Source organism: Erpetoichthys calabaricus, chromosome 11 (assembly GCF_900747795.2).
Source record: "Erpetoichthys calabaricus chromosome 11, fErpCal1.3, whole genome shotgun sequence".
Lineage (NCBI taxonomy): Eukaryota > Metazoa > Chordata > Cladistia > Polypteriformes > Polypteridae > Erpetoichthys > Erpetoichthys calabaricus.
In genome coordinates, this window is record NC_041404.2 from 105,543,330 (window position 1) to 105,556,924 (window position 13,595).

Here is a 13,595-nt window from a genome sequence, read left to right on the forward strand (position 1 = left end):
CCCAACCTGGCAGGTAACAGTAATGTTTGGTCATGAAGTCGTCTAAAATCCGCCACGTGCCCTCTTTTAAGTGTGAGAAGCAGATATATATAGCCAAATTCTCGCGCTTCGTTGCGGCGAAGTACTGCTTTTAATTTTTTAAGAAAAGAAAACCTTTTTAAACGGATCGAAAATACAGTATACCAATAACAATTTGTTAAGGATCTGTTTTTTTCTGAACCTCGCTTTTCACAGCTGTCGCGCTACGGCGTGTGTTTCGTTTATTTGACAGTATGTAGATCGTGGTAATTACATTCATGGCATTCGTTTTCTGAATCACAATCTGACTGTATGGGTCGTTACCTTTCAGGTAACGCTTGTGGGTGGTCAGGAAGTCGCCTTACATCCGCCACGTGCCCTCTTTCTGTTCCCAGAAGCTGATCATAGAATGGTTTTAATAGTTTACTTTCAAATAATGCAAAGAGTATGCGACACGTGTTTCTCCCTAATTCTGGGCTCATCAGGCATACACACTCACTTCATCCCCTCTCGGGAATCGAATCTCTATCGTCAGCGCCAGAGTTGAAGCCCCTAACGTTGCGGTCAGCAAGTCGGCTAACATCCGCCATGTGCCGTCTTTCAGTTGCGAGAAGCAGATCATAGAATGGTTGAAACTGTTGCCCCTAACGTTGCGCTACGGCGTGTGGTTCGTTTATACCTCGTGTCTTCTCATTAAACTTTTATCTCGCGAATATGTTATTGCAATCCGCAGCGGGAGCGTTTCTATAAACTTAATTTAAACTTACGTTTTACACCATGCTTTGTTTCCCTTATGAACATGCTTGTATGCTTCACTCGCTGTCTTCTTACTGTTTCGCTCCCTTCTCAATTGTTTAATGAATTTTTTGTTCTTCGCTGTTTGCGGCTCTTCCTTAATTTCTCCGTACTGAGTTCTTTTATATCGCGAATATGTTATTGCAATCCGCAACGGGAGCGTTTCAATAAACTTAATTTAAACTTACGTTTTACACCGTGCTTTGTTTCCCTTATGAAGATGCTTGTATGCTTCACTCGCTCCCTTCTCAATTGTTTAATTAATTTTTTGTTCTTCGCTGTTTGCGGCTCTTCCTTCATTTCTCCTTACTCAGTTCACAGTCTTTTCACGTGATTACGTGGGAGGCGTGATGACGTGACACTCAACTCCGCCTCCCACGGCCATCAAGCTGCCGTTCATTACAGTATATTGTCAAAAATGAGGTTCCAGTTATGACCATTACGCGTTGAATTTCGAAATGAAACCTGCCTAACTTTTGTAAGTAAGCTGTAAGGAATCAGCCTGCCAAATTTTAGCCTTCCACCTACACGGGAAGTTGGACAATTAGTGATGAGTGAGTGAGTCAGTCAGTCAGTCAGTGAGTCAGTGAGGGCTTTGCCTTTTATTAATTAGTATAGATGCTTACATATGAAATCCGCGATAGAGTGAAGCCGCGAAAGTCGAAGCGCGATATAGCGAGGGATTACTGTATAGCAAAAGTTAGATCACTTATAACCTTGTACGATGCTGAAAAATTAGTTAATGCTTTTGTTTTTAGTCAACTCCATTACTGTAATGCACTCCTCTCAGGTCTAGGCTACCCAAAAAAGACATCAATCGGTTGCAACTAGTGCAGAATGCAGCTGCCAGAATCTTAACTAGGAAAAGAAAATCCAAGCACATCTCTCCAGTTTTGATGTCATTACATTAGTTACATGTACCATTTAGAACTGACTTAAAGTACTACTTATGGTTTACAAAGCCTTAAATCTTGCTCTGTTCTATATTTTGGAATGACTGTCATCATACACTCCAACTTGCAATCTTAGATCTTTGAATGAGTATCTGCTTATAATTCCAAGAGATAAACATAAAAGAAATGGTGAGGCAGCTTTTTGCTCTTATGTACCTAAAATCTGGAATAGCTTTGATACAAATTTGCCAGGCTAATACAGAGGAGAACTTTTAAAAAGTTGCTAAAAACCTATTAGTTTAACATGGTTTTCACATAAATAAATTTTAGTGTAAACCTGATAACCTATATATGCACTGAATTATAATTTTTATCATGGCTCTGCAATCCACACTAATCCATACTTTTCTCTGCCGTTCTTTTTCCAGTTTTTCTGTGGTGGCGACCTCTGCCACCACCACCTGATCAAGGCATCATGCAGTTCCTACATTAATGGATAGAAGGCAGCACCCCAGATGTCCACATGACCATCATCATCTAATTCTTTCATGTAAACCCTCAAAACCATGAGGACTGATTTAGATCACTTATGTTAGGTAGAATGCCCAGTGGGGGCTGGGTGGTCTTGAGGGTTTGGAACACCTGCAGATTTTGTTTGTTTTTTTTCCTTCAGCCCTCTGGTGATTTTTTTGTTTTTTCTGTCCTCCCGGCCATTGGATCTTACTTTATTCTTTGTTATTTTGTATTGACTAATGCTATTTTTTACAAACGTATCTTTCTTCATCTTGTAAACCACTTTGAGTTACACCACACGAATGAAAATGTACTATATAAATAAATGTTTTTGTTGGTGGGAGTGAGTCATCATTAAAGCACTGGAGACAGAATGCATAATTTCCATTGCTAGGTTCCCAATTGCAGAGGAAGTAATATAAACATTAATAAGGGTGATGTAAATCATCTCCCTAGCCAAATAACGTGGAGGAGTACTGACAGCAAGAACTTCAATGTCTGCATTACAAACTGTAGTATTAACTGAAATATGCTCCCATTTAAACCATTCCTCATTCCTTATAGATGACCAGTCTAACTCCTGTCTTTTTTCAACACCACACTCGGTCTCTTAATGCTGGATGGATTTCATCTTATTTGAGCAGACAAAGTGTCAGGTTTACCAGATTTAACCCAGTTCTCCGTAAAGCACAAGATGCTACTGTACTTGTATATTCCATGACCCACTATACTCACAGCCAGTTCATCCATTTTATCTGACAGCGATCAAACTTTTCCCATTACTGTAGATGACAGATCCCTTCTAAAATCTTATTGCCATGCCTTTACTCTCACACTAGTATGTCACCCTTTCCGTCTGTGGACAAACTGCTTCTGTGGTAAAGTGTAACTGAGCTGCTTAGGTGGCTCGCGATCGCAGTGTATGTGGTCGATTACAGGTGTGTTTAATACACCCTGGTTTCATTCTCTCAGTGAATCTTACTGTTTCAGGTGTTGAGGACATGAAGGCTTCCTTATGTCTATTTCATGACTCCATCCAAGTTCACTTCAAACAGACTGTGAAGTCAAGACAAGCCGGCTCATGGGTTTGAGTGCATTGTAGTTCATTGAGAAATTTAAATCCACTTTAAATCCATTCATCCAATTTCAAGTGGCTACTACCAGTGATAAGCCAGAAGCCATATCAATTCTAATTTTAAATAAGAGTAGTAACTAGCAAATAATTGCAGAAACAAAATGAACAACAGTGAGAAATATGGAGCTTCTGTAAAAAAGACTACGTCCAGAAGTACATAAGGAAGAAGGGGTAGAGGAAAAGCAACTATATTTTTATACTTCTTAGTAACAAAGAGGTGCAAATGAATATAAAAAAAAATGCATGCATTTAGATGAATGAAAACTTACATGACATATCTGCTGTCTCCTTTTGAGTATTCTTTCCCTAAAAAAAAAAAAAAAGAGTAAAACAAAATTAAACTGAAAGATGAAGATCTGCTACATACAAACTTACTACATACATTGTGAATCAGATTGCTACATTCAGTATACTTTAAACAAAATAATTCAATTATATCCATAAAAAAACGAACAAGTCCTAGATGAAACATGAGTGCATTCTATGATGGACTAATTCACGGGTCAATTTAAAGATGTCAAATCAACATTGCACATGTGCCTACTAGATATGGAAAAAAATTAAGTAACTAAGGAAAACCAGAAGACACACAAAGAGGACATACAAACTACACACTCACTGTATAGTCAAGGTAGAAATGGAACCTAGATCACCATGGCCTTGAGAAATCAATAATAAATGCTGCTCAACGCTATTCTTTTTTCACAATAAAGGCACTCCTAATCACATTCATACCAATGGTGAAACTACAAGAAAATGATAATCTTATTAATCTAATTAAGCGTTACATGCATATACATTTTTCAAGCATGGCTTGAAAAATACTGACATTTTCATTAAATCTCATCTTTCTACTGTAAATCGTGCCAAACAAACTGCAAAGTCAGAAGTGTAAAAAGTATAATAATTAACATGACGACGAAGAACAAGACTATGAAGAAAATGGTGATCAGCAATAGTTACCTGTTCCCATCTGTTTGAATGGGCCAGCTGCTTAGGTGTATCGTCATTTAACAGACATTGTTCAACATAATCGTTTCAACAACAATTCTTTCGGTCACATCATCATCAAGAAATAACTTCAAGTAAGTAAGTGGATCTTGGCTGTCAATGTTCACTTTTACTACTGGCTGAAGCAGTGTCAATAGAAACCCAAATGCGAGCATCATTTTCGGATTCACTGTTTCAATTTCACTTCCTGAAGACAGATTCATTTTGTCATCACTGCTGACAAGAGTCTCCTCAACATCACTGTTTGCGTCACTGTCAAGAGTGTATAACACCTGGGCTCCTAAAAAAACTTTTCTTACAAGACACCATTATGAGGCTAGGAGAAGCTCACGTAAGACACCCCTGCACAGTTGCCAGACTAACACGGTTAGCATATTTACAGCGCGAGTAATCCTCAGGTATAACGCTTATGTGAGTGAGACGTGTCTATACAGTTACCCGAGTGACACTCGGGATTAACGCTTTTAGCACTGTTTTCACAGTTTGAGTGATGCTTGGGCCTAATGCTAAGGAGATTAAACCAAGGCTGGAAAGTCAGGTCAGAGCAGGTTGGGGAGCATGCACTGGTACAGCATTTTTCCACACCCATCACATGATGAAACAGCTCGGGATTCTGATTAGCAACCCCCCTGACAGACACGCAGTCCAGTCCCACCCCCTGCAAATGACCATTTATCTGCCGCAGCCAGGTGTTATGTGGGTGTCCCCTTTGCCCGGTCCAGCCACTCTCTGCAAGTTGGATCACCCTTGGAGAATCGTGCCACATGGCCGTTGTGCCGTAACTGATGCTCCCTCACAAAGCAGGTAATGTGTCTCATTTGGGACCCTATGAGCAAATCTCATTCAACACAAAGTCAAACCAGTGGCACTCAAAGATTCCCCGAAGAGACAGTACCAAAGGAGTCCAGTCTTTGTCTCAGGTCACTGGAGAGCATCCATGTCTTGCACCATAAAGCAAAACTGCTAAAGCTTTTTAGCTAAAAGCTAAAAGCTGTTAGCACCAGGACTCTAAAGACTTGGACCGTCATCCTTTTGCACCACACATCCCTTTCCAGTGACTTCATGATACCCCATGCTCTCCCAACCCGTTTACTGACTTCATAGGAAGAATCACCAGAGACATGAATGTCGCTGCCAAGGTAAGCAAACCTCTCGACAAGGTCGACACTCTCTGCAGACAGACATACTACTGACATCTCTGCCCAAGAAGTCATTGAAAGCCTGGATCTTGATTTTTATCCAGGACACTCGCAAGCCCAGACACTCAAACTCTTCGCTCAGTCTCTCGAGAGCCCCAATCAGAGCCTCCATTGACTCAGTGAAGATCACAGCATCGTTGGTTAACAGAGATTCACTGATCTTGATTTTACCAACAGATGCCGCTGGACCCTACAACCCTGCCAAATACCCAGTCCATGCAAGCATTGAACAGAGTAGGAGCAAGAACACACCCCCGAAGAACCCCAGACTGGGGAAAAATGCAGAGGTTCCGCCTCCACTCTGCACAGCACTCGCAGTACTATTGAACGTGTCAGCCATGACATCTAGCTACTTTAAGGGGATCCCACGAAGTCTCTGGATGTCCCACAGGGCAGCTTGATCAACTGAGCCAAATGCTTTATGAAAATCGACAAAGGTTGCAAAGGAACTCTGTCGATATTTGTATTTGCGGTCAAGGAGAACCATCAGGGCCAGGATGTGGTTGATGGTAGACTTCTTGGGCATAAAACCCGACTGCTCCAGTCGCTGGTAGGCAAGCAAGTGATCACGGACCCTACTTACGATGACCCTAGCAAAAACCTTACCCGGTACCGACAGCAGTGTTATCTCCCCTTGTAGTTGCTGCAATCCAGGCAATCCCCCTTCCCTTTCCAGTTACGGACAACAAGTCCCGTTTTCTGGACAGTTGGGATGGCGCCCATCTCCAAAATAGAAGCAAAGATTGCTTGCAATGTCAAGAGGACAGCCTTATCACTAGCCTGAAGAAGTTCATCCCGGATACTGCAGATCTCTGCAGCCTTCCCTACCCTCAGCTGGTTCACCACCTGTGCAATTTCAGTGAGATTGAGTAGTTCACAGCTAATCGGAGGATCAGCCTCTAGAACCGTGGACCCAGAGATATCCAACATCCTTGCCAGAGGAGCAGATTTAAACAGCAGTTCAAAAGTAGCCAGCCCAGCGGGTCACAACTGCAGTGTCATCTGTAAGATCCGTTCCATAGGCTGTTCTGACTGTGATTCTCAGAGGAGCAAATTTGGATGTGCCTTAATGCTTTCGATTCCTCTGTAAGTAGGATGTGGTTCACTAAACCATTGATGGTGTGCCACTTGCTCACAAATTCCTCTAACAAAACACCTCCTTATTTGCCTTAAGAGCCCTCACAGCTGTCCTTCTCAGTTCCTGGTACAGACTGGAGTTGCCATCAAGACGTTCGCTATGACTCCTCTCAATGATATCCAGGGTGCCCTGTGAGATGAAACACCTCCTTCTGGGAACACTGGTCACCCCAACACAACCCTCAGCAACCTTCAGTGTCTTGTCACAGAAGGTCTCCTACATCACATTAGGATCAGCAGTCACACTCAAGTCTGTAAGTTTCTCACACAAACTGCGTGCAGACTTGTTAGAAACAGCCGATCTTGGAATCTGGGTTGGTCCAGCCTAATTTTCCTAGTAGGTGGAAGCCTACTGGACCTAAGCTGAATCTTCAGAGTAGCAACAAATCTGTGGTTAGAATTCACAAACTGGGCACTTCTGTAGACCCCGCAGTTTTGTAAGAGCCTCCAGCATCTGTCCACGAGGATGTGATTGATCTCGTTCACCACACCAACGATGCTTTCGGTTTCACTGTTTTAATTTCACTTCCTGAAGACAGATTCACTGTGTCATCACTGCTGACAAGACGCTCCTCAACATCAATCAAGATTCAGCGATCCGCAGCCCCTGACCTTTTGTAAAGTCAAGGAACATGGAGCCACTTTCACCAAGGTCACCAGACCCATGGGGACTGACAATTCTCATAGCTAGTGGTTGCAATGAGGTTACCCATGATCAGAAGAGTGTCACCTTACGGGCACCCATCAACCACCGAGCGAAGCTGCAAATAAAATGTCTCCCTCACCAATGCATCATCCACTATGGTCAGAGCATACACTGAGACAACAGACAAGTCATCCAGAGAGTTCTTTAATCCAAGTCCCATAATACGCTCATTGAAAGGAGTGACATTGGACACCATCAGAAGCAGCCGATCCGCCACAGCAACAGCTACTTCCCGAGTATGACAGCTATCACACCAAGCAGACCAATAAAAGGTGTACCCACCTTACCAGTCCCAGTTCTGCACACCTTAGAGAGTGCTGCCACTGAAATGCAGAGCTTACTAAGCTCCACCAACAGCAGAGGAAGATGATCATCATGCTGGAGAGATAAGACTTATTTTATGTTTAGTTTTATTTATTTGTATATATTTAATTATTTACTAACTTTTAGTGTTCGTCAAAACACTAATAAGTAGTGCAGGAAATCACTGAGTTTAATCACCACATAATGTATCTCTACTATCTTACTCAAAACAATGCCATTAGAGGATTAATGCCGTGTTCTATTTACCTCAGAATTCAAACGTCAGAGCTGGTAATAACATAACACCCAAGTTGACTGTGATCCAGTAAAACATTAGGAAAAATAAACTAACTGCAGCCTACAATACCTATGACGTACATCAGATAATGGCCACAACGTCAGTCATGAAACACCCATCGCATGCCCCTTTACACTATGGTTAAGATTAGGGCGGTGTGAGGGTTATCTGACTCAAAGGGTTTAGGTACGTGCTTTATGTTTACAGGTCTGCACACTTGTATGGAGCCCCTGAAGTGGATATGCTGTATTTTGTTTTCCCTGAGAAACAATTTGGTGCATACAAATTACTATCTTGAGCCCACCATTTATATATCTCATGCCCACCACTTAACATACCCTGCACACCAGGTACTTTAAGGTCGGATCAGCTATTATTGCGTGTGCGCCTCATACATTCAGATCAGCACCAAATACCATTATGTGGTACTATACATAATTTTATGGAAACAGGACATGTAACTGAACAGTTCAATGTTTTACTCACACAGTTACAACAGAAATGGATATTGGCAAGTTTATAAAAGCGGCCTACACGTTCAAGCCCAGGTCGTTGCATCTACGAAGCACCAGACAGGGCCATCCATTGCACTATGCAAAACAAACTGCAATATTTAAAGGGCACCGCAGAGAGCTATATTGTGTTACGGCCATTTTTATTATCACTTTTTTAACAAGTTGAATCCCTAAGTTAAATTGCAGGCAATACTTGCTTAGCCCAAACGTAGGTACACCTGGTATTTTAATTGGCTAACTTACCATGTTATCGTGTTTACAGTGATGGGAAAAAGAAAACACACCTTCTTTCAGTTTTTTAACATATCAGCGGCAAAGACGGTCATATAGTCTTAATTTAAAAAAATGAAACATAGCACATCGACTTTGTCATCATTTGTTCCATTTAAACCTTTACAGTACCTGTTAAATACTGTAGTCTTGTGCTGACCACATGGGAGCATGCCAGGTTAGCTACAGTACTCGTGATGTTTTGGGTTCTGTTTAAGTGCAGTTTAACACAGGAGTCTCTGTTTAAATGACACAACATTATTCAACCATTGACTGCCCCTTAAACAATGGAGTTTGACTTGTGGGAGTTTGCAAACTTTGCTAGAAAAAATGGGACTTGAATCCACATTTGGCCTTCAAAATCTGACTGCAGTTCGAAACAGCAATATCTCGTCACAAAGCTGTAAAATGAAAGTGAGCCAAAGTGATTTCACAAGTTACAGTGTCACTTTAATATTACAATCAGTCTGATGCCATTTTTATGAAGAGAGATGTATGCCAAATTTATCACTGAATTGGACTATTCTACCTGCGTTGGTCTAGGCAAAATTCAAATGCTTTTAACAAAAAATATATTTCTTTGTCAAAGAACAGAGATCCAAATCGATTTAACTCTTTAGAGCGCATATTAAATGTCACATCACCAATAACAAGGCAAGTTAGTCAATGAATTTCCCTTGTGTACCTACGTTTGGGCTAAGCAAGTATCACCGGCAATTTATCTTCCGAATCCATCTTGTCAAAATCATGATAATAAAAAACAGCCACAACACGATATACAGTAGCTCTCTACTGTGCCCTTTAAATATCAAAGTTTGTTTTGCAAAATGCAACAGATGACCCAGTGTGCCAGGTTTGCCAAGTGGATTTGATTTAGATAATCAAGTTTGGCTTTTTAACATGGGCTCATTTCATGTCTGAAAATGGTGGGAATTAAAGTGGCCAATTTGAATTTAACTCTTTAGATGTATGTTAAATCCCACAGTCCTTTGGTCTAGATTAGTGAGCGTGCCAAGTTTACCAAAGATTTAAATGAGTGTACCCGTATTGGACTGGGTAAACTTCACATGCACTCAATACATGAAATTAAGAGTTCCTTTCGTAATTTGTGTGAATAAGAAGCTGCTGTGGGCTAGTAAGTAGATGCAAGTAGTTACAGTAGATAACTAATGTCATTTCCTTTTACTACGCATTAGTGCGGTGCTTAGTGGAGCCTGCTTTTATACACTTGCCAATATCCATTTCTGTGGAATGCTGTGTGAATAAAACAAACTGTCTAGTGATATGTCCTGTTTGCAGAAAATGATGTAAGGTAGCATGCATTTGGTGCTCATCTCAATGTATGGGGCACACACGCAATAATAGCTAGTGCGACCTTAAAGTACCTGGCATGCAGGCCAAGTGGTGGACACGAGACAGTAAGTTGTACGCACCAAATTGTTTCCCAGGGGAAAAATCAAAAAAAGATACACCATGTCCCCTCAGGGGCTCCATAAGAGTGTGCAGATGGATACCTGTAATCATAAACCACGTACCTAAACACTTTCAGTCAGATAACCCTCACACAAACCTAATCTTAACCATAGTGTAATGGGGTATGTGATGGGTGTTTCATGACTGAAGTTAGTCCCATCTTCCAACCATTCCACAATCCTTTAATAAATAAAAGCCCAACCATTTTCTTTTTATATCAGCTCTGTACAAGAGATGGAAATGACCTCAAGTTGAAGCATTGTAGCCTTGGTAAAGGCGTAATTAAGTAGCCCCGAAGTGCACATCTGTATTTTTTTTAACCTAGCTTTATCTTGTATGTACATGAAAGTATCCCAAATTAACAAGATATTTTCACGTATGTACGAGATAAGGGCTATCCCATCATTTTTTTCACTGTGCGGTTCAGAGCGTCCATAGTTGCCTACCTCTATAGAACAGAGCTTCTTCATAATTTGTTAAAGTACATGTATTGTGTATACAGTATATTTGATTATCCCTGTGTGAATATTTTACATCCAGAGTTTTGTTTTCAAGTACACAGCACTCAGACCTCTTATTTTTCTAACAGAAGTTTTGTTTGTTTCTTTTTCTTTCCCCACAAACGAAAAGGAATAAGCAGTGAGTATCTATTTGATTAACTTTATACAATAATTTACCTTTTTTAACCTCAAATTGGAAGCGTATTTTGGCTTGTTTTTCCATTGGTCTTTTCGTTTTAATTTAATTCTCTTTATCTGTGGCTTGGCTGTTATTTGGTATTTTATGACTGCTGAAATGAGAACTGTACAGACTAATAAATGAATATCACCATCCCACCAGTTTTCACACTAGGTAGTCTGCATACCAAGTATAGAGTGCCAGTGATAGTTTAATAAACTTTCCTCACTTTTGTGTCATATTGAAGAAATTCACCCATAATTTGGATCTAAATCCATTATCTTTTCTCTGTTATAAAAATAATTTTATTTACATAGTACCTATTGTACATTAATGCATCAGAGAGTGCTTTACAGGCAACAATAATGAATCCAATATAAAAATCAGGAATTATTAACACTAGAATTACTAAAGCCTACGAAAAAACTCTTAATCCCGGCCCACCTTAAATCCCGTTGCACTCTCCATCAGCGTCTTTTGTGATGTAAATTTGTCAATAAGCACAAGCAGCAAGCAGCCTGCTATCCCATCCCCCCACCCACCACCGTAGTTCAATTCAGAAAGAAGGTTCTCAGTGCTCAGAGGGTAAATAATCATCATTTGGAATACATACATGTAAACACATCGCTAAAAAAAAAAAAAAAAAGTTTTTCGCGTTTTAATAATAATTGACAAAATGTTGACGTGAAATGTATAATGTGTGAAGCCAGAAGTCCAAATATCAAATATACACTTTCACAAAAGGTACAAGTATAATAAAACAAGTGCGCTTTTATTCAAGAATATAACTGCAGAAAAAGAACTCGCGTTAGGTTCCAACATTGACACAAAAACGAACAGCTTCAGATCAGGAGGGGGGAGGTAGAGCATGAATGTGACGTACAGAATAAAAATGAAAAAAAGCTAACTTTTACAAGTACCACAAATTTACACCCGATCTGACACGGTTCGTTTTCAAATAATACTGCATTAGTGTGATGATGTTTTCTGATTGGTACTACTCAGGTCATAAAATGATTTCTTCAAAATGTCACATATATCTGTCAATCTCTTATTATCCCCCGGTGCTGCTTTGACATCAAGGACCAGAAGGTGTGAGCTTATTCAGTGCGAGGAGGAACACTCAGGTGGCCAGTTGCTGTGTGCTACAACATTCTTGACCTGGCGGCGATGAACGCACATATACTGTACAAGGTATGCACGGGTCCACTGAGAAAAGAAGATTGTTCTTGGCTCACCTTGCAGAGTAACTTCATCGTTGCTTCTTACAAGAAAAGGTGATTGAAAAAGAAAAAAAGGGTGCAACATCGACAAGCTTCTGTTCCAAGACCGCTGTTTCCCACAGGAACACAAACTCAGTCAGTGTCAGGCACCCCTAAAATGTAATAGGAACCACAGCATAAAGAGAAGTGGTACACTGCAACAGGTACACATGTCGTAAATGTAGGAAGGATGGTCCTTGGGTGTGTGGGAACTGTTAACATTTGAATCTGATGATTGCTTATAACGCGGAACTGACCTCTCTGTACTATTCTTTCCTCTGCATGTCCTGGAGTACAAAAAAAACACCCCATGTACCCAAAAGTGGACACTGGCAAGATCAGGGAGAAAAAAAAAAAACAAAACGCGGTTACTGATTACAAGCACAAGATGTTATGCGAATGAATATGAATAATATGAATAATGTTGCATTAGTGCCACAATGTTTTTGGAAATGTACTATACAGGTCATAAAATGAGTAATTCCAAAATATCATATATACCTATGTCTCTGTTTTTTTATCAGTGCGGCTTTGACATCATGGACCATAAGGTGCATACTAATTCAGCGTGAGCAGGAACACTCAATAAAACTGAATAAAAAAAAAAATCAAGTGACAATGAGAATCCAAGATTAAATGATACCCCATCATTTGTGTATTAGCTTTTTTCCCTCCAGATCAGAGAATTTCCAGTTCCAATGTCTCAAAACACCACTCACATCTAAAGTTATTCCCAGTTTCAAATAAAAACTAACAGTGTCAGATCTGGGGATTTTGTATCGAGATCATCCATCCATTTTCCAACCCGCTGAATCCGAACACAGGGTCATGGGGGTCTGCTGGAGCCAATCCCACCCAGCACAAGGCAGGAACCAATCCCGGGCAGGGTGCCAACCCACTGCAGGACACACACAAACACACCCACACACCAAGCACACACTAGGGCCAATTTAGAATCACCAATCCACCTAACCTGCATGTCTTTGGACTGTGGGAGGAAACCGGAGTGCTAGGAGGAAACCCACGCAGACACGGGGAGAACATGCAAACTCCACGCAGGGAGGACCCGGGAAGCGAAGTATCGAGATCATGACTGAGAGAATAAAAGTGAAAAAAAAAAAAAAAAAGCTAACTTTTACTATAAATTTACACTGGCTGTTACAGACGCAAATCAAATGTATTTTTTTATTGTATAATATTAACAATAAGAACAGCTCACTACTTAAAACGGTAAACTTGCGAGGCAGCCGGAATTGAACCAGCAGCCTCTTGATTACAAGATAGATAGATACTTTATTACCGTAATTCCAAGGGGAAATTCACATACTCCAACAGCAGCATATTGATAAAAAAAAATATTAAAGAGTGATAAAAATGCAGGTATGACAG

General features: G+C 40.5%; 1 protein-coding gene across 1 annotated transcript in view; it reads right to left on the minus strand.

Moving 5' to 3' along the window:
• The window catches only part of ebp (EBP cholestenol delta-isomerase), a 73,345-nt gene that overhangs the window by 42,249 nt on the left and 17,501 nt on the right, over positions 1-13,595 (minus strand). The window contains exon 3 of the mRNA XM_051934184.1: positions 3,624-3,660. Coding sequence (XP_051790144.1) covers positions 3,624-3,660 — 37 coding nt within the window. The remainder of the gene's footprint in view (positions 1-3,623; positions 3,661-13,595) is intronic.